At 51.7% G+C, this 25,671-nt stretch overlaps 1 protein-coding gene across 4 annotated transcripts in view; it reads right to left on the reverse strand.

The window, feature by feature from the left end:
* Positions 1-25,671, reverse strand: part of Crhr2 (corticotropin releasing hormone receptor 2) — a 39,977-nt gene continuing 14,306 nt past the window's right edge. For 2 of the 4 annotated variants that reach the window (XM_075955394.1, XM_075955397.1), the window contains 10 exons: positions 13,506-13,591; positions 11,586-11,695; positions 11,184-11,301; positions 8,999-9,152; positions 8,508-8,568; positions 7,391-7,463; positions 3,223-3,308; positions 2,891-3,026; positions 2,423-2,464; positions 1-1,438 (listed from right to left, as the gene is read on the reverse strand). In XM_075955394.1, coding sequence (XP_075811509.1) covers positions 1,298-1,438; positions 2,423-2,464; positions 2,891-3,026; positions 3,223-3,308; positions 7,391-7,463; positions 8,508-8,568; positions 8,999-9,152; positions 11,184-11,301; positions 11,586-11,695; positions 13,506-13,591 — 1,007 coding nt within the window. In that variant the 3' untranslated portion in view covers positions 1-1,297. The remainder of the gene's footprint in view (positions 1,439-2,422; positions 2,465-2,890; positions 3,027-3,222; positions 3,309-7,390; positions 7,464-8,507; positions 8,569-8,998; positions 9,153-11,183; positions 11,302-11,585; positions 11,696-13,505; positions 13,592-25,671) is intronic. The other 2 variants (XM_075955395.1, XM_075955396.1) reach the window with 1 other exon arrangement.

The following is a 25,671-nucleotide window of genomic DNA, read 5'->3' on the forward strand; positions in this document are numbered from 1 at the left end:
TAAAAGTGAATAATTTTTCAAAGTTTATTTTTGTGGGGTACTTAGACAAGGGGCTCTTTTCAAGCCTATAATCTGTTGGCTTCTCCCTCCTCTTCTGCTGTGGGGGTGAGGGAGGCAGAGGAATAGAGGTGGAGCCTGAAGCCAAGCTCTGTTTCCTCTTGTTTGTGGCCCCTGAGGGGTCTTGCCTCCCCTCCCTCCCAGTTCCAGAATCTCAGTCCCTGACACAAGCGGTGTCTGCATTGGGGATGGGGCAGATGTCATCCGCGGGGATAATAAAAGGTCCGGCCCTTTGAACCCGAAGACTCCAAACCCCCACACACACCAGAGGAAGGCCTGCTTGAGTCCAGGCCATCACCTCTAAGGAGAGGGACATGGCTCTGGCCTATAGACATTCTGCCTTCATCATTGGCCCACTTCATCTCTCCAGTGTCCAGCTGTTCAACTTGAAGTTTGCCACCCCCACAGGTACCTGGCTGATGTCGCAAAGAGCGATTTCCGCAGCAGAGGCTGAAGCAGTCTGAGGAGAGATGCTCGGATTTGGGTGAGCCTCCTCACCGACTCCCTCTGGCTCTGGTGTTCTCCTCTTCTGTCCAGCATTGTGTGTCTGATTGGCCCGAGAGTGTGGCTTTCCGTCTGTCTCATCTCCTGATCCCCAGACTGAGCCCAGGCTGAACGGGGGGGGGGGGGTCCCAGGAAGGACGGCAGACTGAGCATTCTCCTAGAGACACAGGGGCAGGAGGACTGGGAAAGGAGCGGAGCGGCAGCTTGGTGAAGGGTTGCTTCTGAGGAGGGAGGCTTCTCTGCTAGACAGTCTCTGTGATGAAGCCAGATAAGTTAATTCTTGTCTCCCCCACCTCCAGAGGGCACCCTCAAGGGAGGGCACCATAAGTGTGGAACCAGAAAGCAAGAAGCAGAGCCAACTGTAGGTGCTGAGGGTGGTCCAAGTAACTGGGTGACTTGGCCAGCCCTTGCCTGCTCCGCACCTCGGTTTTTTTCCTATATAAATGGTGCTTCAGTGAGGATCCGCAGGAGAGGCCAGGTATGCAAAGATGTGATGAAGTGAGAGCCCGCCATGTCCCTCTGCTCCCTCTTGCTTGTAGACTTGTGGCTGCCCCGGGCCCTAATCCTTCAGAGCCCCCTTCCATAGCTTTCCTTTCCTTCCAGACTGGAGAGTTGATCTCTCCCCTCCTTCTCCTGCACCCCAAGGGCCAGTGGAGCAAGGAGGACCCAGGGGAAGGCTGTAGAGGATGGGGAAGCTGCCTCAGTGGTGCAGTGACGCCAGAGAGACGACAGAGGGTCACACGGCAGCTGTCTGCTTGATGCTGTGGAAGCTGATCCTGGTGGGGGATGTGGGGATGGACATGGCCCGGGCCACAGGCACTCGGAGGGAGTGATGGTCCTGCCAGCGGTGCCATCTCTTCCTCAGGGCTGAGCGCACCTGCAGGGAGGGAGAGGCTCAGTCACCTGCTGGGCCAAGCCTCTGCCAGTCCCCCAGCTCCACCTCAAGAACCATTAAAGGAGTCTGGGGTGGCCCTCGGCCTGCCACCTCACTCCAAGAGGCTGATGAGGTCCCAAACTGCGGTCCTCCCCTGAACACCGTTGCCTGCCCTGCAGTTTCTGAGGGAGCCATTCTCCCTCTCCTGGAGAGGCCGTCAGCCTGCTTAAGGTTTCAGTTTCCTGTGGCTACCCCTGCCACCATGACTTAGGCCTCTCTAGCTTTGTAAATCAGCCCCTCAGCTCAGTTCAGCCCCTGCTGGACCCGGCATCAGGCCCAGCTTCCTCCTCATCAGGAAGGGCCTCTCCTTGTCCCCTCTGCAGACCAGTCTTCCCTACCATTGTCTGAGAGGAAGCTCCTGGCTCGTTCTCTACACCCCACTCCCTTCTGTTTGTATGGTAATGGCAAACATCAGCTTCTTTCTGTGTTTCCAGTGAACACTATGGTGTATGTGTGGAGGTCAGTTTTCATTCAGGAGTTGATTCTCTCTTCCACCGTGTGAGTTTCCGGGGTTGAACTTGGGTGGTCGGGTTTGGCATCCAAATGCCTTTATTCACTGAGCCATTTCACCAATTCTGCTGAGTTGGTAAAGAACTGCTTGAATGACATTTTTTTTTATTTCTGGAACCTTCCATCTGTCATCCCCTCTGTGTGGCTTTTACAGGCCCTGCTATCTGGGCATTTTGCTCCCTGGCTCAGAGAGCATGCACAAGGTGCTGACATGTTACTTCTGGCTTGTGTAGTGAGCTACACTGATTCCACAGATTTGCCCAAAGCTGAATGCTTTCTCAGCTCCCCTACCGCCTGGAGCTGAGCAGAGCCGGCAATGGAGCTCGTCTGAAAGGCTTATTAGCAGCTTGACCAGATCAGGCACGAGTACAGTGTAAAAGCTGAGCCCCTAGACTACAAGGGAGGCCCGTCTCCTACCTCTCCATTGAAGAAGCAATAGAAGACAGACACAAAGAAACCCTAGAAAGGAAGGAAAGATGTCAGATATCGGCTGGGGAGTCATACCCGCTGGAGGTGTGGGAGAACACAGAATGGCTGGAGGCACACCTCCCAGGACTTAGGGCTCAGGGCTGGGTGGGACCTCGGAAGTTCTGGGCCCAGACAAGGGATGCAGTTACAATAAGGTATGTAACTACGTGGCTGCGGTTTCCAGCCTGGCCTTGGCATCCTAAGCTCATCCTAGGTATTCTCAGAAGTGTTAATAAAACTGAACGCTGGGATGAGAAGGTGGGTGACAAGACCAAGGCAACCTTGTCAGCATCTGGGGCCCAGTGGGGTTCCAAGTGCGCCAGCACTTGGGTTCCGGTGCTCATATAACTGATCCTAGTGCGCAGGCCCATTGTGAGCATCCGGAGCTGGGAAGTGTCCTGCCGCTGGGGTGCCTACCTGGAAAGACTGCAGGAAAGAGTTGAAATAGATGAACACAATCTGTGACAGGTCGTCCTCCCCAGGGTTGACAAAGAAGAGCATGTAGGTGATGCCCAGCAGGGGGAGGAGGACCAGCGTGGCCTTCACTGCCTTCCTGCATGGGGAAGCAAGAGGGCAACGGCAAAGTTGAGTTCACCTACTGTAGGCAGCACTCACTCAGGTGGGGAAAGGGGCTGCCCTGCTTGGCTTCTGGGAGCTGGAGCAAACTCTGGGGTGAGGACTTCCAGAGCTCTGATGAGAGAACCTTCTTGCCTCTTTGCTGCCTGTCAGGGCTCTAGGCATTCCCATACCTGTACTGGATTGTCTCGGATGTGGTTGATGCTCGTAATTTTGTCATCAGGATCCTGACGATGTTGAAGAGGAATATAAAATTGATCTGGAAGAAAGCAGAGAGGGACAAAGGGAGGTCTGTGGGGGTGACTCAGAAGCAAACCTCCTCCCCGGATCCCTGACATCTGCCCCCGACACATGCCCCAGCACCAAGCACCTGCTGTGACTGCCCAACTTCTGCTCTTCCCTAGCCTGGGCAGGAGGCATCCATTGACCCCAGGTCCCAATCTCCACCAGTGGCCCAGGCAGTTTGTAAAAGCGGTGGGTGGGAGAAGTGACCACTCCTCTGGGGTCACTTCTGAGAGCCTCAATTCTTGCCCTCCTCTGAGACTACACAGAACCACACCCCAGATCTAGGATCCATCTGTCTTCTCTCGGTCACAGGGTTCCTACTTATTGATGGAAGATCTCAGAGGCCCTCAAACTGTCACCAGCTCTAGGTTGGTCAAAGGTCCTTTCTGCTCAGCTCTGGGGGGAGAGGCACACAGTCCAGGTGGAGTGGTTAATCTCTACCCTGGCTCCTAGGCGCTCCTAAGCCTTCAGACACCCACAGGCGTGGAAGATGAATGGGCTCTGGGAAGGGACTAATTTATCTTCATTAGTGCTTTCCCTTAACATCAAAGACACGCCCACCTCTCACTGCCGTGGGCCTGCTGGCTCCTGACTCAGCTTCGTGCTGCGTGGGTCTCTGTGGATCCCCAGGGTCTCTTGGTCTCTGAGGGACTCTTAAGGGTCAGTGAATGGGTCAGCTGGTCCCCGAGCTGTGTTATCACTCTGTGTGTGTCGCCCTGTATGTGTGTCCCCCGTGTGCTTGTCTCAGAGTGGGTCTTGTGCGACCATGCGTGTGTGTCTATCTGGGAACACCGTGTGCCTGCATTTCTCTTCATGTACTGCCAAGCACAAGCAAACAGGAATGGGACTGTGTACAAGCCTGCTGGGACTCCTTCCTCAGAAAATGTTCACAGGCTGGGAGGCATGTAATTAGCCTAGGGATGTCTGCTGGCCCGTAGGTGGAGACACACACATGCCCCCCACTCCAGTCTCTGTCTAGAAAAATCCATTGCTTCTACAAATGGAGGCAGCCCTTCTCATCCTCCTATATGATAGATTCCAGGCAGGGTGTGAGGGGCATGGTCAGCCTTGCTGCCCCTGTCTCCCAAGCTGTAGAGGGACAGGAGGATTCGAACTCTCACCTCCCTGTCGCCTCACCACTCTCTCCCACGTATACAGTATACAGTCTAGTGAGCCCACAGCTGAGGGGGAAGCCTTCCAGGAGGCTGTGCACGGCCTGCTGCCTGCTTTCTCTAAAGGCTCACCTATCCTGAAATAACACAAACTCCTTGGTCTTTTTCCAGTTCTTTCTGACTTCTCTGAGAGCAGAGACTATTGGAATAAAAAAATACTCAAATTTCTATATCGTTTTCTTGCATTAAATATTTAGTTCACTAATTAGTTCATCCAATTATCTACCCAATGTTTCATCTATCCATTAATTTACCAAACATTCATCCATTTATCCATCCACTCTCCCACAAAATACTTCATTCAATTGTCCACCTATTGTTTTTGCCCATCCATCCACCCACCCACCCACCCACCCACCCACCCATCCATCCATCCATCTATTCATCCACCCACCCACCCATCCATCCATCTACCCATCCATCCATCTATCCACCCACCCACCTACCCACCCACCCACCCATCCATCCACACACCCAGAGGTCGGTGAGTAGGCAGGAAAGGTGGCCGATATGGAGCATCTAGGAGACCTGGCCTTCTCCTTTGACTAACAAGCTACCCCCACCTGGATTTCTGCCTCCAGGAAGCTACCCTTTTCTTCCCAGTTTATTTCCCAGGCTCCTCCTTTATGGTGTCTACATCAGACACCTTCCTTCCTCTCTAGGGAGCCTGCTGACCACTCCAGCCCACACAGACCTCTTCAGGTCTCCACCTTAGACGCTACCCTGCATGCCAAAGCAAAACATACCATCTCCTCCATGAGCTATCATACCCAGACACGGTCCAACCTGGATCTTAGTTGTATTTAACCATTCTTGCACTCAACCAATCATCTTGCCATGCCAGCCTCTGTGCTGGGTACCAGTGAAAGGTATGTGGACAGGCAGACACAGCGCCTGCTCCCAGAGAGCTATGGCCTAGTTGCAGATGGGGAGGGACTGCATTTTTCCTACAGACTCACTAGAAAGGTCTGGAGAAATGGCAAAACAGTAAGCTGAGAACCAATGACAGCATTAGCTGTGAAAGTACAAAGCCAGATCACCGCCCTGCACCCCCAGAGCTCCCAAGCCTGCTGGAGGGGAAGTACTTCTTAGTACGGCATGCTGCTTGCTCACGGAGCCACGTTGTTGCCAGATCCTCACTGAGAGGGAGGCAGGGGTTGACGTGGCAGGTAGGGGAGAAGACAAGATAACAGAACAGGTGACTTGGTTCATCTCTCTGTGGTCTTCAGATTTGCCTTTTGCCGTCTTTAAGCTGGCCGCCTTAGACCTAGGGGACATCTCTACTCTGCCCTAGCTTGGTTCTGAGCAGGCCTCTCCAGGCTTTTTGCATTTGCCTCATCATTTTGACTCTCACCCATCTTGTAACCCCCTGCACCACACCTACGTCAGGACCACACCTCTCTGCTCTCCATGGGTCTACACAGCCCAGGAACCCCTCAAGATAGACTCAGTTAGCAGCTACAGCCCCTGGGAGATTGGTCCCCACTAGATGCATCACTACATGCACGGAGCTGATTAGCACAGGGAGGAAGTTCTGATAGCACAGGTCCCCTGCCAGCAGCTGTGCACACCCGACTTGACATTCAAGACCTGTAGAAGGGCTCAACTCAGATCCTGGAAGCCTCTGCTAGTATATAACTAACTGGCTCCAAAGGAAAGGTGTTCACAGCAGGAGACGTGGGCAGACTTGGGCAGTAGGAAACCGGACTCCAAACTCCCCCTCCTTCCTTCTTTATGGTTCCCCTCACTACCTGAACAGCAGCGTTAGGCAGGAGCTCATTCCCAAGCTTTTGGTTCCCGTCCAGGCCAGCCTCCTTGGCTGGGTCCCAGGTTTCTCAAAAGCCCCATCCCTTTACACGAGCTCCTGGCAGCTGGCTGGGAGGTTTTTGTTCACACTGAGGGGTGAGTGAGTCACTGCAGCTGCCAGTCCAAGGACAATCCTTCCCTCACAGCTGACAAAGACCAGCCTCTGCCTCTTCAGTGAGTGGTGCCCTGAAGGTGGGTGGAAGACCTTTCCAGTCAGCTTCGGCTGATGTCCATCAAGGACACTCCAAAGATGGGCTCCAATGACTCCAACCGTCACAGGAAGGAGAGAGTCAGGAAAAGGAAGAGATAAATGGTACTTGTCGCCATGGTAGACAAAGGTAGGCCCCACTAGGCACCTGCTGTGTGCAAGAGGAGGGCATCCTCTGAGTTTGCCAGAAGGCGCCATGACCCTTTAAGAGAGCTGGTATACACAGAAGCCTGAAATAAATCTTATGTAAATGCTAATTTCTTATGGGGCTTTTTTTGTATATATATATATTTAATGTATGATATATAATGGACTCTTTTTTTCCCCCTAGAATGCAGCCCCTACTTAAACTCTATCTTAATTAAAGCTTGTTGTGGATTAAAGATGTGGTGGCAATTATATCCTAGATGCGAATACGCTTGGCAAAGGGCGGGGAGGAGCTGGCCTAGGAACAATCGCTCATTATGCTGTATTCTGGAACCTGCTGCCAGCCCGAGGGCGGGGGGCGGGGCCCTAGAGGGTGTTCCTGGGGGCCGAGGAACTCAGCTCTATGCTGAACCCACCTTTCCCTAGTACCAGCTGCTTGCCTACCTTCCCATTTAGGCATTGTACCTGGCACAGAGCTTACAACCCAGAAAGGCACTAGTACCGACCAGTCGGACCATTTCCAGAGAAGATGCCAAAGAAAGTCTGAGGCCATGTGCAGGTGGCCCCCTAGAGAACCCTTAGAGGATCAGTGGGATGGAAGCTGGGTGCCTTGTGCAGGGCACGGGAGCAGTACAGGGTGCTGCCCAGGCCAGGTCTTTGTCTGTGTCTCTGCCTGGGTGGATGCTCCTATTGCCCCAACCATTTAATCCCCCGAGGACGTACCAAGAGCACGAGGATGATGGGGCCCTGGTAGATGTAGTCCACCAAGTCACCAGGTTCCTTGCCAAACCAGCACCTGCAAAGACAGGGCAGCTGAGGTGACCTGCTGGGCGATGCCCAGAGGGCCATTCTCAATTCAGAGCTAGGCCCCTCTGGAGGGACCCTTCCTGAGCCCAACCTCCAGGGAAGTTCTTGGTAGACGCTGCCCTTGCAAGGCCCTTCCCCGTCTTTTGTTGTATCTGGAGGGACTGCGGCTGACCTTCCGGGGGGGGGGCAGTCTCATGATTTGCCTGTGGTCTCCTCTGCAGTCTCTTACTCGGCTGCAGGCTGTGGGGACCCAGGATGGGGAATGCAGCAGGTATAGGAAGCAAGGAAGAGCTGAGCTCTCCTTCACTGGTCTAGGACCGAGTTGTCCTGTCCCATCTGTTGTTTATAGAACACGAATGCCAGACACTCTTGGCACAAAGCTGCAGGTGTCCAAGTGGGGTCTTCTCTAGTCCTGGGCTTCTTACTCTCAGTGAAAGCAACCTACTGCCTGGTCAGGCTCGCTGACTGCTGGAAACTCTTTGGGACCCAGAAGAAAGGCTAGGCTAAGTTCCTGACTCTGTCCGCAAGTGCCAACCTTCAGAGGTCACCCAGTGTACGGCAGTCTCAGACAGCCATCTCAGAGCACCCCAAATTTCTGTTCTGTTTGACAGCTCCTCTGAGTGAAAGCTTATCACCTACCAAGACAGCCCCCCCACTTTCTGAGCAGTGTTTGTCTTTATGAGCCTTTCCTAGTGCTAGGGTCCTTAAATGGGATCCTAGTCTCGTTCCACACCCTAAATGCCACTTGCTCCCTCTTGCCCTGTGATCTCATGGGGAGCTACTGTCGTAAGGGCTGTGGTCTGGTGTCTCAGCCTCGGATGGAAGGAAGGCTGAACTGAATTCCACAGAACCACTGTGGAAGCCTGGTGTATGCGGACTCACGGGGGAGGACTTATTTCTTTCTGCCTGAGGACCACGAAGGAGAGGTCTGCTCAGGTAAGGGTTGCGATTCCACCCCTCCCAGCGCTGGACCAGAGCTAAGGCTGACTGAATTATCTTAACTGAAACCCCCATGCTGGCCTGTCCCACTTACTGTTCATTCTCATAGTAGAGTTTGCCGAGTGCCCAGGCAATGATTATTGGGCAGGGGATGCCTGAAAGGAGAGACATGGGCTGCACAGGGTGAACAGACGCATAAAGATTCTCTTGTATCAAGGCAGGAGATCACAAGGGGCTTGGGAGTATGTGTTTGGTCTTCTAACTACAGGCCACCTGTGACACTATGGTGCCTGTCTCAGCTCCTGCCCCAAATCTCAGCCATTCTTCCCAAGCAGAGGAAGGCTTTCCGGAATGCCCTCTGGAGGGTTTTGGGGCAGAATGGAGAAAGCAGATGCATCCTAAGGGGGAGCAGGGGTGTGGCGGGCAGAGCTGTATGGGGCATGGGTCAGGACGGCATAGGGTAATGACAGGAGCTGCGGGAGTAGCAAGGCAGCTGGTTCGAGTCCTTGGTCTCAAGACAAAGGGGGGGGGGGTTATCAGCGGTGCCCCTTTCCCCAGGAGGTCCTCCTGCCCAGGGACCCTCACACCATCCAATGAAGAGGAAGAGCCACTTGCGCAGGTGCTCCGTGGAGTACGTCATGACGATGGCAGTGTGCAGGTAGCAGCCCTCCACAAACATCCAGAAGAAGTTGGTGACCACGAAGTAGTTAAAGATGGTGGTGATACAGCGGCACCAGACCTGCGTGTGGGGCGGGGTGGTGAGAGCTGCTGGGACAGCAGAGCGGGTCCCACAGAGAGGCAAGGGACCTCCCACTTTGGGGCTCACAGGCAGGGTTCCAAATAATACCAACTCTCAGTGGGGTAGCTCAGCCTCCCACCCTCATTTCTGGGCAGCTCTTCTCCCCCCACCCCCACCTCTTCAGTCTCTTTTTGCTTATGCGCTATAGGGGACAGAACCCAGGTCTCCCTCCTGCTTGGCAAGCATTCTGAGCTACAGTCCTACCCTTTTAAGACATCTGAAAAGACTTGTATTTTCTATCAGTACCTCACAAAATTGTCCAGGCTGGCCGTGGACTCACTATGTGACCCAGACAGGCCTTGAACTTTTAAAACTCTTTCTCAGTTTCCCAAGTAGCTGAGATTAGAGGCTGACATCACCATGCCTGATGTCTCTTTTCAGTCTAGAAAGGGAGACTGGTTGGCTTCCTGTAAACAGAGCTGGGTCAGAAGAGCCCTGTTCTCAATCAGAGTGTTCAGATCACTCTGGCTACACAGCTAGTCAAATTGGGTCCAATTAGGGATAGACTTTGAACTTTCCCTTAAAAAGAATGAAAACAAGCTGAGCAGTGATGGCGCACACCTTTAATCCCGGTACTTGGGAGGCAGCGGCAGGTGGATCTCTGAGTTTGTGGCCAGCCTGGTCTACAGAGTGAGTTATAGGACCACCAGGGACACACAGAGAAATCCTGTCTCGAAGAATCAAAAGAAACAAACAAAACCAAGAAATGAAAAGAATGTGCGGGAAACAAGTCCTCAGAACAAGAGTAGTGGGGGCCTGGCCACTGAGGTATTAGGTTGGCTCATGGGGGTGGGGGTAGTGCAAGGTCTTGCTGGTTTTGTGGCCTATACAAAGCTGGCACTTCTCTGAGGCTCGAGGCAACCACTTTGCCAGTGGTGAGGAGAAAGGAAGGCACTGAGACACGAGTGGGAGCTGTGGTCAGGGAGCTGTGGTGTGGCCTCTCAGCAGGGTAGCGTCCTTCCCTGTTCCTCTGAATGAGGAGATGCCCCTGAGAGCATATTTCATGGATGTAGGAAGGATGAGCACTGGCCCAGACTCACACAGTAGACCCCTCTGGGCCAGGGTCCCAGCCATGCGTTTCCATCCCTGTGGCTTCCTTTATCACAGGAGTCTCTTATGGGCAACGTGAGCAAGTGAAGAACGTGGGTGCAGCAGCTGACTGGGTGAGGGGAGCCCTGGGCAGCCTACTTCCTCCCTGCCTGGCCAGCCACCTGACTCCTGGGTACTGCTCCTAGGCTGAGCTGCCTGCTGACCCATGGCTCTATCCTATAACCCCAGCACTAATCCTGGATTCATGGAGCTGCTGGCTCCTTTGTTCTCGAGAGTGTTAGTGGGTGGGAGGCTATGAACCCCAAACAGTAAAGCGTCCCTTTTTTGCAGGTGAAGTGCGGTCTCAGTTCCAGCCAGCATTGGGCCGGGAACATACCTGACACCTCATGACACTGGCCCGGCTCTGAGGGCCCTGAGGCAGACTTCAGGCCAGGCAGAGTTCAGGATCAAACTAGTGTGTGTGTGTGTGTGTGTGTACATGCGTGCATGTGTATTTTCAGGATCAGACCAGCCAAAAAAATGTACCGAGATATGCCAAAGACTGGGGTTGGTCCTCTTTCAGTCTACAGTTGTACAGTGCCTTGGACACCATGAAGTAACAGTTGACACAAATCTTAATTGGGACCACGGTGTGGAGGTACCATACCAATGTGCAACCTTCACCTTTTTGGGCTTTGATTTCCATGTCTGTGGAAGGGGAATCAATCTCTCCAGCCCTATGTTAGAAGTTAGTAGCATCTCCTTTTCCTCTAAGCTACCTGGACATGCAAGATGGATAAGGGCAGCGGGTAGGGGCAGGGAATCGGAGATGGTTTTAGCTGGGAGCAAGTCCCAAGGCCTGGCCCACGGTGGCTCACTACATGAGACAGACTATCAGGCAGCAAGACAGGCATCCCCAAGTCTGCGGCTCCCGGCAGTGACCTCATTGCCTTCGTGAACTTCGTGGTCAATGAGCTGCAGCAGGAACCACGTGACGTTCCTCAGGATGAAGGTGGTGATGAGGTTCCAGTGGATCACATTCCGCAGGCAGCGAATGCTCCTGTGGAGGCCCAGGTCAGGGTTAGCCAGTCTGGCTGGGGCTTGGGCTGGGGGTCAGCAGGGTAAGGACCCCCTGTGAAAGACTTGGGATGAGGTGGGTCTGCACCAGAGCCCAAGTCCCCCCTGGTGGTCACAGCTGTGCCTGTTCTCCACCCTCCAGCACCTGGCTTAGCCCATCTCTGTCCATTCTTCCAGGGCCCCAGAATGGAGGAGACAGTGAGGTCCTGGAGGGTTGGCTCACGGAGCAGGGGTGCAGAAGAGAAAGCAGGGTGGAGATGGACTCACCGCAGGAACAGGAAGAGCAGGAAAGCGGCCACTAGGGCTACCACGGAAACACAGTGGCCTAGGTAGTTGACAATGAGGGCGATTCGGTAATGCAGGTCATACTTCCTCTGCTGGACAGACAGATGGGCATGGGAAGACAGAAACCTGACTATGTGGGAGTAGGGTTGGTGCTCCAGTCATTGCTGTCCTGACCTTGCGACAACAGAGGCCCTAAGTACCTCCTCCAATCCCGGCTTCTCGCTCTTCCCCTTGTTGGCCTGGTGGTTCTGATATTATAAATGGCCGAAGCCCGGAGGTGCAGACCTGTAACCCAGTTACTCGGGAGGTTGAGTTAAGAGGACCTACCTGGTCCTTAATGACTCAAAATAAAATAGAGGCTGGAGCTGAGGATCAACGGTAGAGAGCTTATCCTGGGCTCAGTCCTCAGCAACACACACCCACACCCCACAGAAGCCGTGGTCAGGCCTCCCAACATGAATTTTTTTTAAAATATTTATTTATTTATTATGTATACAATATTCTGTCTGTGTGTATGCCTGCAGGCCAGAAGAGGGCACCAGACCTCATTACAGATGGTTGTGAGCCACCATGTGGTTGCCGGGAATTGAACTCAGGACCTTTGGAAGAGCAGGCAATGCTCTTAACCTCTGAGCCATCTCTCCAGCCCCCCCCCAACATGAATTTTTAAGAGCACATTTGAACATGGTCTTTGATAGGGTTTCTTTGTGTAACAGTTCTGGCTATCCTGGAACTCCTTTGTAGACCATGTTGGCCTCGAACTCACAGAGATCTGCCTGCCTCTGCCCCCCAAGCACTGGGATTAAAGGCGTGCACCACCACTGCCCAGCAGGCACAGTTTATTCTGAAATGCCCTAGAGCTGTAGATACAGACTTAAATTAACACTTGAGGCTCTACAGTGCCACATCTGGCTGCTCAGACCCCAGCTGGCTGAGCAACCGAGGGTGAGATGGCCCTTACTATACTATGTCATATACAACCTTCCCTCCTACCTTAGAAGCAGTGACCTACGGGAGGCCCAGAGAGGTAGGTTGGGTTTGGTCCCTGAGCCAAGCAATGACGATATGCATTGCAGGACACTTCAGAATAACACTTAGCTGGAATATAAGTCAGTCTAGCTTATATCACCACCCAAGGGGCTGTAAGGACATAGAGGAAGGACAGAGGGTTGCCGAGAGAGAGATTCTTTCTATCCAGGTTGTATGGCTTTCCTCCTGCTCCCCTGAGTCCTCTGTGGAACACCTGTGTACTACTTCTCAGAAGAGGCGAATGTTCCAGTCTCTGCACTTGAACTTTATCTGGGAAAGAGCTCAGACCAACTGGGGACTTCCTTGGAGGAGTGATGGGGGGGTGGATGGGCCTGGGACATACCATTTTGGGTCAGACGTGAAGCACAGCTTGCTGAAGGTGGAACTCAGAGTTAGGGTGTTTGCCTAGCACAGGTAATTCCCTGGGTTGGGTCACAGTACTACACCTGATGATAAGGGAGGTGAGATCGTTGGCAGCACTGAATCCATTTCTATAGCAAGAGTCAGTGCTGGGTGGCAAGGGCCAGGCAGGCCCAGCTTCCTGCCAGATGGTCCTGATGAGGCTGCACCTGTTTTTCCATGGAAAAGTAGAAGCTAAATTCCAGGCGGGGAAAGTGAGGTTCGGTGGAAGAGGAAAGGGCGCGCTCACAGAACCCACCAGCTGCAGTGGGCACCGACTACATGGCTGTACCCTTTCCAAGTTTCATGCCACCAGCTCAAGCTCTCTCGGAGGGGGACTCTGTGGAGGACAGGACATGCAGAAAAGAGGGTCTGGGCAACACAAAGCCTGGTCCTATTGGCCACAAGATCCTTGTGTTCACCCTGAGTCCTAACACTATGCGAACCTGGGTGGGGGAAAGCAGGGTCACTCACCTTGTCGTCCAAAATGGGTTCACAGTGTGAGTAGTTGATCCTTGAGGCCCACGTCCCATTCTCCAAGCATTCTCGGTAGGCACTGCCTAGAGAAGATGCCAACCACTGAGACTCAGGTCACGCTTCCTCCTCAAAAGCCCTCCCTGCCTCCCTGGTACCTGCAGGATAAGGTCCACATTCTTTAGTTCCCCTGGACCTGAAAACACAATGCGTATCTGAAAGCTTACATGAGTCATTTCTATGAAAATTACATAAAGGGCTTTATCTTACACAGTAGCTGCAAGGCATGCTAAAACCCACTTCAGGCATACTCTTTGACCAGCTCTTTGTGCACCTCCTTTCATTTTCTTCCTCCGCTACAAAACTGAACCCAATTGTGAGTCCTGGGTTGTGGCTGAAGATTGGCTGCTTTTAGCACAACAGACAATTTCCGTCCCAGCTTCCATCATTTCCCATGTGCACCCCATACCCTTCTCCAGTAGCAGCTTCTGCATTCCAACAATAGCTGCCACTTACACGGCATGTGTTTGCCTGCCCAGGCACTCGCCTAAACTGAGTCTAATGGACAAGACACATTTGCCACACAGTCTTTGTTCTGATCCCTTTTCTACAGGGGAGGAAACTGAGGCATAGGAAGAGGCAAGAATACCAAGATTGCAAGGTCTGGCTCTGGGTTTTGTGTTCTTGACCTCTAGGTCACCAGGTTGTGGTAACACAGAAGTTTGGCGATGTGAGGCTGTGCTCTTGCCCTGGAACTTTGACCACTTTGCAGGTCACTGTGTGCTGTCTATGTTCAGGGAGCCGGTATTCACATTGAGACTGAATGTGGTATCCAACGGGATACTTTGGAGCAGCAGTGTCCAGGAAACAGAAGCTTGGGCTTCATCAGGCATAAAGCATGAAGGCCGAAAATACTCAGAGACAAGGTTCAATGGAACTCTGACCTGTGAAGTCTCGATCTGAAGCAGCTCTCTCCATAGCCCACCTCTACATCCTCCAGGCAGGAGGGGGCCTCCTCCCTGAGATCCCTCAAAGCCCTTCCCCAGCCTCTTCTCTGCAGCACACTGTTAGCAGGGAGCTCAGCTCCCCTTTGATTGCAATTCCGAACAATCCATTGTTTGGGGGTGATTTGTTCCAGGGCACTGCTTACGGGCTAATGGGCAGCTGTTCGTGGGTTTTCTTTTTTGGCTCATGTTAGATATACAATATAAAGCTAATTAAAATAAATAGCTCAGAGCACAGAGTCATGGGGCTGCAGGGGAAACTTTAGATTGTTTGTGGATGCATTGAGTTCTGAAAAAAAAAATATTAAGTTACTTAGAAACTCACTTCCCCTGAACTGACAGTGAGCTCAGAGAGATGGGATTATTAAGGAGCATTGCCAAAGAGCAGAAAACAATGGAGGGGGGAGAGCCTATTAGCTTAATTATTCTTTAATCTGGTGCTCCAAGCCAATAGATTTTTCAAATTTAGGGTTTAAAAAAGTTTGCCTCTGGTCTATCAGCACCAAGCCCATGTCTGTCAGGATCCTGCATCAGCCTGTGGCGCCTCATAATGATTGTAAGCCTCAACGAGAGGCCCCAACACCTCCCCAGTGCTCAGTCCCCATCAGAAAGAGATCAGTGGTTACCAGCCGAGGACCCGGATTCAGTTTCCTAGCACCCATCTGGTGGCACACAGTCACCCCTAAGTCCAGTTCCAGGAAATCCAATACTTGGCTCTGACCCCTTTCGGCACTAAGCACACACATGGTGTATAGGCATACAAGCAGGCAGAACACTCATACATATCAAATGTAGAAAGACCCGGAATTCCAATGTCATGCACTCCTTTATTCAGTGATATCCCTTACCTGGCATATTGTGGGGACACCTCCGTCACTGTTGGTAAGAAAGGTGGTACTGATTGATTACATGACATGCCTGCTTAAAAACCATCAATAAGTCTCTCTTTATCACTCTAAAGAAGGAAGTTCAACTTTCTTGGCATGATATTAAGATTCTCTCTACCCCTGGACCCCACGTCTGCCTAGCACTCATACACACAGCTGACGTTTGCTTTAGCAGGCCTAGAGCATGCTCAGATCAATGCTGCCCTAGACCCCGAGACATTTCTGCATGTGCTTTGTTCTTTAACCAACTCCCGCCTGTCCTCAAACTGGCCCAGTGCTGTCCACAGGGCCTGTCTAATGCTCTATATCCGAATCCATCATTCCGCTTCCTCTAAGTACCTCTTCTAGAGAGTCTCACTTCTTGGAACACAGCACGTCACCTTTTATTGCCCTCAGACTCCATTAACACATACATTTTTGTGTTATCGAATATACACACACGCGCACACGTGCACAGGAGTGCTTGGATCCAGTTGCACCAAGGAAAATTTAGTCTGACCACAGCCATCACGTCTTCCATTCCACTCTGTTCTAATGTATCCATCTACTTGCTTCATATACAAATGCCAGTCATGACCCACCAAATCAATTTCACAGTCCACTATTGTCACACAATTCGTAGTTTGAAAAACAAAAGATCCATTTTAGAGTATTCGCCATGATTCAATGTGGGCTCTGTCTCTTTGAACCTATTCCTTCCCTTTGCTACTATAAGCATAAGCTCCCTGATGACAGACAAGTAGGCAGGGCTCGTATTGGGGCTACTGTGTGCCTCTGGAACAAGACTCGGAGTGCATGTGGACAGCACTGAACTGACTTAGATTTGCTAAGCCTTGAAAATTGTTATCTGAAATGTGGCATGTGAGAGTGTAAAGGGTTCCCTCCGGGGCCCACTGCTGTCTGGGGATGAGTTTCTGGCTATCAACACTGGGTGCCAGAAGACTGGAAGACAGGTGTGCTTGCTCTTTGAGGGAGCTGTCTGCTGCAGCTAATGAGGGCACCAAGCCCTCAGGCACAGCCTTGGACAGGAGAGTGGAGGAGCCCTGCTCCCTCCTCCCCCTAAACCACAGGAGGATGGGCACATGCAGTTTGAGGGCAGATGACCAAGCCAGAACTGTGGGGCTGGAGGCAGTGAGGTAGGTACCGGTTGCCATGGTAACACAGGTGCACCTGCTGAGGATCGATGTCAATGGTGTGTGGTGTGGCCTTCTAGGGGCATTAGGATACGGATGCTACAGGTGGGGAATCCCCAGAGTGTCATTGAACTGTTGAAACTTAGACTCTGGATGCTACAGGCAGGGATCCCCAGGGTGGCACAAGACAAAGCAACAGGCTCTCCCCATTTCAGGTGGCAATGGTTGGCTGATAATTCCTTGGTCAAAGGTTCACCCAAAGTGGTTCAGAAGCCTGACTAGGGGATGGGAGCCTATCATTTATCTCTAATTTTGTTTTTGGTGGCTAGGTGATCATAGCCAAGTCTTCTCCCTTTTGTCTCAGCTTCCCCTCTCAGAAAAAGTCATCCCCATTGATAACCCCCCCCCACTCCAAGTCATTGACATCTTAGGTAGGTTGTTTATCTACCTAAACAACCTAAATGGAAAGGTTGGTGCGCCTTTCCATTTTGTTAAATGACAACCATGAAGCCACTCTGACAGTCCCAAGATTCCATAATCCAAATGCTCCCTATAATACCACCTCTATTTCTCATATCCTCACTGATAGACGGGGACTTTGTAAAAACAGACTGCAGTGAACCATTTTGGGAAATAATTAAAGAGGCAGGTTGAACATAGGGGAAAGAGTGAATGAGGATGTGCTTCAAGGAGAGATGTTGTCATTGGCTATTTGGAAAGGAGAGCAGGTGATGGCAACAGGGAGGTAGGGACTAGAAGAAGTCATATTTACAGAAGGCAGGACTCAGGCTTGGCCCATTCAGCACCACGGACAGCAAAACCCAAGGCGCCAAGTGGATCACCAGCGCTGTAGGTGTGAAGACCTTGGAGAGCTCCTGATCACGTAGATCAGTGTCAGCCTGGTTCCCACAGCAGCTTCTATAGCTGCTGCTGCCCCAAGGGTCCAGCTATTCACCTCTGCCTGGGACATACTGGGCAAGGACTGTTCTTTTGCTAATTCCTGTTTTAAAGGGCCCTTTGCTCCGACCCTGCCCACAGGCTGCCTGGAGTGAGATACTTCATCTCCAGGCTGAGATTCCTTAAAGCAAGGCCTATATTTCCCTCACATCTGGCCCCTTCTTGAATGCGGAACAGAACTGAACACATAGGGATGGGCCAAGACTGACGTTGTTGCCTCGGATACTGGGAAAGTAAAAGAGTGAGGCTCGTAAAAGCCAAGAGAAGGATTGACAAACCCTACCACACTGAGCAACCCTTGCAAAGGAGACAACTAAGGATCTCACAGATCCAATGACAGGCCAACCCCACTGCCTAAACTTCAACCACCAAAGTCCAAGCCCCTGTCCTGCGGAGCATCAATCTCAAAAGGCAAACACCGTGGGCAGCATCCTTTATTTGCCAGATAGTCTTTGTTGCTCTGGGGGGAGGGGGCGTATTAGAAACCGAGTCAGTGGGCAATTCCTTGAGAATGTAAGAGGGGAAGGAAACTTATCCCTCATCTTGCTTATTGAGATCCAAAAAGGGAAAGGAAGTGACATATCTGTGGTCACCCACAAGTGTGGGCCTTCCCTGGGGAACACATCCTCCTGAGATGCCATAGAGCCAGTTTTTTGTTTGTTTGTTTGTTTTTCTGGAAATAAGGAGCCTTACCCATTGTGCCTAAGTTTCCTGCAGCCAATTGTGCCATCTCTGAGGGCTGCTGGGATTCCTAGTGACCACATTCATAGAAGGAAATGCCTTAGGGACCACATAGCCCACTTCAAGCTCCCTGTTATCTGATGTCCAAGTGCCACAGATTAAGGCATTTAACTGAATCTCACCAGCTTCTCCCACCCTAGTCTCCACTGCCTGGCACAGGCAGCAATAATGAACGGAATGACTGACTACCTGCTGAAGAGACTGCTGTGGAGGCATCGACAGAGCTGGGTGGTTGAGACACAGTCACGATGCCAACAGAGGGTTCCCAAGCCTCCCAAATGAGGTGGACCTCCCCAAAGAAGTGGTTCTGTACAGGACAGTTCGGCTGGGCTGGATCTAGGGTCAGCTTACATATTTTCTTGGTCTTATCATAACCTTTGGGAAGTAGGTGACCAGAGATCAGGTGGCTGGTGATGTCTGCACTTTCTCAGTCCCGGTCTGCCTTAAAAAGCTTGTTGGGCTGAAGTGCTAAGGCTGGGAAGCTGCCATTGCCCAAACTGGGTACTGGATGGGAAAGAGCCTCTCGGAGCCATCTGCCTATGACACCTAGGGCCAGAGGATGGCCACCCTATTGTAATGTGTGGATACTGATCTCCAGGTTTTGGCTATCTACACTGGGCCACAAGCTTCCTAGTTCCACAGGGCTTTTCACCCATTGAGTCCTGCCATTCCTGAGTGGACAGAGTGGGGACAGCTGCCTGTACTTATAGGGGACAATGGGCAAGCTGAGTTATGGACACACTGAGCAATTTAATGGTGATCACACTCGGTCCATGAAGGAGGGCAGAGTAAGTGGGATCCACTTCACTGTGGATATCACTTCTTCCTCACTAGGCTCTGCTTCTCAGTGCTCAGTGCTACTCATTCCAGCCATCCCTAGCAATGCTCAATGGGCCTGTTTCCATGATATTGGCCGGACATGATGACAGCCTGTGAAGAGATTAAAAAAGGAGGTGAGTTGGGGACCTTGAGAAACAGGCTGCTTTAGAACCAAGGACAGGAAGGGAAAGGGGACCCTCCTAAAGCACAGAACTGGAGGTTCAAAGAGCTTGCCAGAGGAAGACAAGCAGTCACTGCGAGAATTAGGCCTGGATTTCAACTCAATGCTCTTGCAAGGTAATGGCTGCTCCAACCCACCCTTCAAAAGCAGAGAAGCCTTCTGAAGGTCGAAAACTCTGCCTCCTTCTGGCAGCCTTGGGTCACCAGATATTCTCAGGTGGGATGGACAGACTGCTTCCTTCCAAGATACAATGCAGAGGCCACACCATCTCGGAATAACAACCTCTGTGGTGTGGGATGTCCCCATCATGGCCCCAAACAAGGGTGCTCCTCCTTCCAGGCCCCAGATCACTGCCTACTGCCCCACTCCTCCTGCCCCTTGCTGACTGTTCCCTAGAGGCCACAGGGAACTCTAACGCGGACTCGAACACTGTTCCCTCTTCACTTTGACATGTCCCCATGAAGTCAGTGTTTTCTCTTCACGCAGATAAGAAAACTAAGAGAATTCAGTATCAACAAAGGCAAGGAAATGAAACCAGCTTCGATGTCCATCAACGGATGACTAGATAATGAAAATGTGGTAAAATTCAATAGAATTTTACTCAGCTGTAAAGAAAGGCTGAAACTATGAAAAATGGATGGATCTGGAAAGCATTATATTAAATGAGGCAACCCAGACTCAGAAAGATAAAAATGTCATATTTGATCCTAATTTTATTGTTAGTGTACGTAAATAAGAGAATATGAGAGTGGGTATAGACTATAAAACGGCATGGGAGATGAGGCGAGGGAGCAGAGGATGTTAAGGAAGGTGTGTGAGCCTGGTAGCAAAGGAAGGACGGATGCGACATGAAATTGGAAAGGAGTTACTGGGGGCAGCAGTGTAGTCAGGGAGAAGGAGAAAGATAAACAGCAAAACCTAATTATTTGTGGTCTCAACAAAACAAAACAAACATATGCTGCTAACGAAAACATACTAGGGCAGGAAGATAGCCCAGAGGGAAAGGGAACTCACCCAGACGGCTTGCTAACCTGATTCAAACTCTGGGATCTTCGTAAGGAACGTTTAACTCAGTCAAGTTGTCCCCTGACCTCCACACGTATGCTGTGGCGTGTGCCCCGCCTCCCACATCATGTATACAGTCGAACACATAATAATGAAACTGTAAAATCCATAAGGTGAAAAAAGGAAAGAGAACTAAGGAACAAATCAAGAGGCGGCCAGTCACCAAGGAATCCTAGCTCTGCACTGAGGCTGCCTCCCACGTCTCCCCAGGCTCCTTGCATCCCCCTGCCTCTGCAGGTATTGCAGAGGCACCACCTTTCTGATTGTGGAGCGTGGCTGGAGGCGGTCAGCAAGGCCCAAGTGACAGAACTCAAGCACTAAGAACAGGCCCTTTGGTGCTGGAGGGTAGGCGTCTTCCCTTAGGAAGGACTCCAGGGCTCCAGCCTTCTGTGGTTGTGAAGAGAGAAGACAGGGAATGGTGCTGAGGGGAGGAGCAGGAGAGCAGCACAGGCCAGGTTCCTGGTGGTCTTGGACTACATTGCAGATGGCACATCCTGAAAACCAAGCAGCATCCCTCCAGAATTCTTGGTCCCTCACCACGGGGCTATGGACAACGCTCAGCATCTTTGGGTTTTGCAAAATGAAGACCTTCAGTGCCGCCAAGGTCCTTTGCTTTCCTGCTCACATACCTTCTCTCTACGGGATGCAACACTAGCTCAATTCTTTCAGCTCCAGTGAAACACTTCCTCCAGGAAGCCTTCTTCACTTACTCTCCATCCTCCCATTGGCTCTGGCAGCCTAGGAGCCAATGCTACATTCCCTGGCAGTGTCTGCTGCCTTACTCACTAGAACAGAAACCCTTGGATAACAGGGTGAGCAGGGTGAGGTCTTTTTTTTTTTTTTTTTTTTTTTTGGTTTTTCAAGACAGGGTTTTTCTGTAGCTTTGGAGCCTGTTCTGGAACTAGCTCTTGTAGACAAAGCTGGCCTTGAACTCACAATAATTCACCTGCTTCTGCCTCCCAAGACGTGCGCAACCACCGCCTGGCTGCAGGGGAACTACTTTCTCAGTCTTACATGGCTTTGGGGAACTGCTTTCTCAGCTCCTCGGGGACTTCTCGGGGGTGGGGGTGGACTGTGAAGGGCAACACAGCCTGATGTGAAGTGGAGATTCAACAATGTGTAGTGGGGCTGCTCCATCCAAGGGTGGGGGAAGGAGGGGAGTTCGGAAAGGCAGATTTGTCTGTCTCCTGGCCTCCTTCCACACAAGGTAGACAAACGCTAGAGCATGACTGGCCTTTTCCTACAGGAAGTGACAGGGGAGGGTGGCTGGAGGCAGGTAGACAGGTAGTTCTGGTGGCCAGAGGATCTCCCTACCTGCTCTTTCTTCGCTCTGCCCCCATTTAGCTACCTTGTGTGATGGGGAAACCTGCCCTGATTTCCTTTTGTCTCTTCAGGGAAATGGTCCTCACACAGAGGACTTCCTGACTGTAGAAAAGGAAAGTCTGGGTGTGACCATGTCTCCCTGGAGACAGACACAGCCCAGGTTCTGGATCTGCGGCTTCTAACTCCTTGTCTAGAGCCAGTGGTCTGTCTGGGACCCTCAGACCATGGCATAGATGAAAGGAGGGGCCAGTAGCACTTAACGGTCTGTGAACACAGAGAGATCAGTAGTAGAGAAGAAAAAGGAAGAGATGGGGAGAGGAGAGAGCTGGAAAGAGAAGACAGAGCAATAGAAGAAGGAAGGAAAGGAGAGGAGGAAGGGGAGGGAGAGAAGGGTGAAGAGGGAGGAGGGAAAGAATACTTGGAGACGTGTACTCAGAGAAGTCTGTGTTGTGGGAACTTCTTTCCACCATAGCTTTTTGGGTACCAGCCTTAGGGCAAGGCTTTGGTGTGGGGATGTGATCTCTTATAAGGGAGAAGAAGGGTCTCACTTGCTTTCTTGGGAGGTCAGAACAGAAGCAAGCTTGTGCAGTTGTTCATATCTCTCTGGGGTAGAATGCTGGGATATGGGGTCTGGTATTTTGTGTCTGTGTTTCTCTTTGAATCCCACTACCTCTTGTATCCCCATAATAAAGACAATTTGTAACTCCTGCAATATTTCTCGCTTTATCTGGCACCCAACATGGGGTCGAACCCATGACCCTGAGATTAAGAGTCCCATGCTCTACTGACTGCACAGAAGGGGAGGTGGAATAAAGTGGATTTTAAGTGCCCTGTCTCCCCAAAAAGTTGCTGTTGAAAATCCACTGCCTTTCTCGCTATAGGTGGGAGACTGAGACCCAGGAAGGATGGGGGCTCACCCCAGCTTATATGGTGCATGGACATTTTAGGATTGGTTTTAGCTGCCCAGGACTTGAACCTAGTTTGGGGAAACATAGGGGTGACAGGGGCCACCTCCTACTGGAGTCTTAGGAGCCCTGGCAGTCAGAACTTGAGCATGTGAGCAGGATTCGCCATGTCCCCTAACCATCAGACTGTCTACCCACGAAGTATAGACGAAAGCCCCTCCCTCCAAGAAGCTCTAGACACAGCAGCACGAGATTGTTCAGCTGGTGGTCAGGAATGATGGCATCAACCACCCAGGGAAAGCAAAACCACCAGGGTCTTCTCAGTGGGTCATTTTTATCCTTGCTCTATTAGGAGGTAAGTTATGTCAGGTTTTCAAGCCTCTGTTTCCCCATGTGTAACATGAGGACAGCCCCAAGTCTCCATCTGGGGCATGGCAAGTAAAGTGGGCACCAGTATAGACTCACCAGGGTTCAGGGTGCTAGAGGGGACACAGGCACTAAGGTGGTTCTGCTATGGACTCAGGTGTGTGGCCCTGCCCAGGGCCCTTTCTTTGGACCTTGCTTTCCCTTCCTTTGGTCATTGTCGGCTGGGACATCTAGTGATAATCTCTGCATAGGATCAGTCACAGCTTTGGTGTGCTCTCAGATACCTGTCCCCAATCATCCCAACAGCTGCCCCAGACCTCACCTCCACTCTGGTGCCCTGCGGCTCTCTTGGGCTGTTGCTATCCCATCAGCTAGTTCTTGGATGCCTCTGCTCAGAGGTTCCCTCAATGCCTCAAAGCCAGCACATCCCCCACTGCGTTCAGCCATTTCTTTTCGGCAATTCCTGGTCCTTGCCATCTCCTCTCCCTCTTGCCCAAGGTCACTGGCCTGGAAACCCTCTTCTGCTCCCAGAGTGCCTTCTCCACCAGAGGGCTGATGGAGTGTTCTAAGCCTTCCTCTCCCTGCCTGAGAAGGAGAGGACCTCAGCTTAACCCCTCTCTACTCACAATCTTGCCCAGGGCTCCATCCTATACCTGCAATAAAGTCCTTTGCAGCACTGTGCATCTTCAGGTCTCCATGCCCCTCTCTGGGGTCTTATAAGCTTTTGTCCTAATACGTTCTGGGATGTTCCATAGCCTCAAAGCACTAAGCACGCCCTATCTGTAGGCTTTCTGTTATCTTTTTGGCCAGGTACACCTCCCTCTACTTATCATATATCTACCTGCCAAATCAAACGTGCCTCAAAAGAGCAGTTCAGAAGGTTGAGTCCTCCCTGAGCCCCCAAACTGGAGGCTTGCGTCTTCTCAGGTCCTCATTGCAAACTGAGCTGTCACTCCTGGAGATGGTGCTGCCCTGAGGTTGCTGGGGGATCATGGCTCCCTGCCTGGCCTGGTCCACAGGAGCTAGCTAGCTGTTCCCCACCTCTGGACTCTGCAACCAGGGCCTGGAAACAGCTGGGCCTTTGTGGGGGCAGGAGTGGGATTGTGGGTAATAGGTGAGCCTGGCACCTGGCAGTGATTAACACTTAGTGGTTCTGTGGCGGGTCCTCTGTGCTCAGCGAGTTAACAGACCACAGAGATGTGTGCAGACACGGCCATCCCCACAGGGCGTTTCCTATCCTCAAGCAATTCCTCTGAGAAGCTGGGCTTCGGGGAGGGGAAAGGGTGATCGGGACATGATGAGATTAGGGCGCTCTTCCCTCAGGCTTCTCCCTGAATGGTTCTGTCCCCAGCCCTTTCGGAAGAAGGATCCCACTGAAAAGGCCGACAGAAGGAAGCTGTGGTGCCAGGCTGGCCGGAGGTAGGAGGAACATCAATCAGGTATTTCCATGGCTGTCACATGCCTCTTCCGGCCAGGGTGACTGCACCCTCCCAGCTCCAGGTATCTCTCTAAGCTAACACCCCACCCCCAGCTCAATGTTCCCCAGGAGCCAAGATGCAGGCAGCACTTTGGTCCAGTGAAGAAAATTGTTCATTAGACACCAAGGTCTAATTGCCACCATATTTACCAGCCTCAGTGGTATCTTGATCTTTTTTCAGCTTCTCATTTGGTTTGATAAGAGGGTTCTGGTACATGCTGTCCCTGCCCCTCCTTCTTCCCATAATCCCCTGGCTTTTTCCTGAAGCAGGGCAGTTATCACTGTGCATCAACCTATCTATCTACAATTGCGAGGGCAGCCTCAACACAGTCCAGTCGCTGTAGCTGGTCCATAGTAGGTGTTCAATATATCAGTTATATCATGCTGCGCTGGGCTCTGGTCTAGAGGAAAGGGTCAGGCACTGCCCTGAGCAGGTGGGCTTACAGGTGGGTGGAGGGAACAGGGCCAGGGTAAGAGCTGAGGCAGAGCTTTCTCAGGCTTAGTCACCCTTCTGCATTAGGTACCTGATCTCCATTGTCCAACTCCATGGAGGTCACATCCTAAAAACGCGATTTTGTTTGTTACTCCTGGGAGGGAGCTTGCGGTCACTCTTTCTTCTGGCATACTTCCTGGGTTGGGATCCTCACTACCTACCCGTGAGATGTGTTTTAACCGTGCTCAGGAGGCATTTCTCAGGTGGTGGGGAGACCTTCCTCGTGGTTCCTCTACCTCCACAGACTTTCCTTTTATTAGAGACATCCACTTGTGTTGACATGTACATTCCTCCCCCCAATTGAGTCCCCCCCACCATCACCCCTGCCCCTGGCTTCCCTCTTCAGGAGCTTGCCAGCAGGAAGGAAGCTGCAGGCTGTTCTTCCCGGGAGGTGGGGGTGTTGTCCTGATTAAAAACCACTGTTATCCGAGGTTGCACAGAGGTAACGCTGCCCAGGGCTCCAGACTCACAAGCCCAGTGAGCGAGTCCCAGAGATTAGGGGACAGATGACACTTCATTCCCTCTGACCTCCCAGAGTCTAGGCTCCCTAACATATGCGCTCACCTCCTTCTGATTTCTCCTCTCCAGTGCTAAGGTCTGGTTACCTTAGTCACAACGTGAGTACAGGATTGGGGCCTTAACATCTATAGGCTGCGTCGCCTTAGAGATGGAGAGCGCTGTATCTATTCATACAATGCTCTCTGTATAGACGAAACCCGAACGGTAGAACTTCAGGCACCTGAACAAATAGTGCAGGGGACACTTGACCCAAAGGAGAAGAAGTGTTTCCTACTCTCTTGCTTGGCTCTTTCCAA

The sequence above is a fragment of the Microtus pennsylvanicus genome, chromosome 21 (assembly GCF_037038515.1).
Source record: "Microtus pennsylvanicus isolate mMicPen1 chromosome 21, mMicPen1.hap1, whole genome shotgun sequence".
Taxonomy (NCBI): domain Eukaryota; kingdom Metazoa; phylum Chordata; class Mammalia; order Rodentia; family Cricetidae; genus Microtus; species Microtus pennsylvanicus.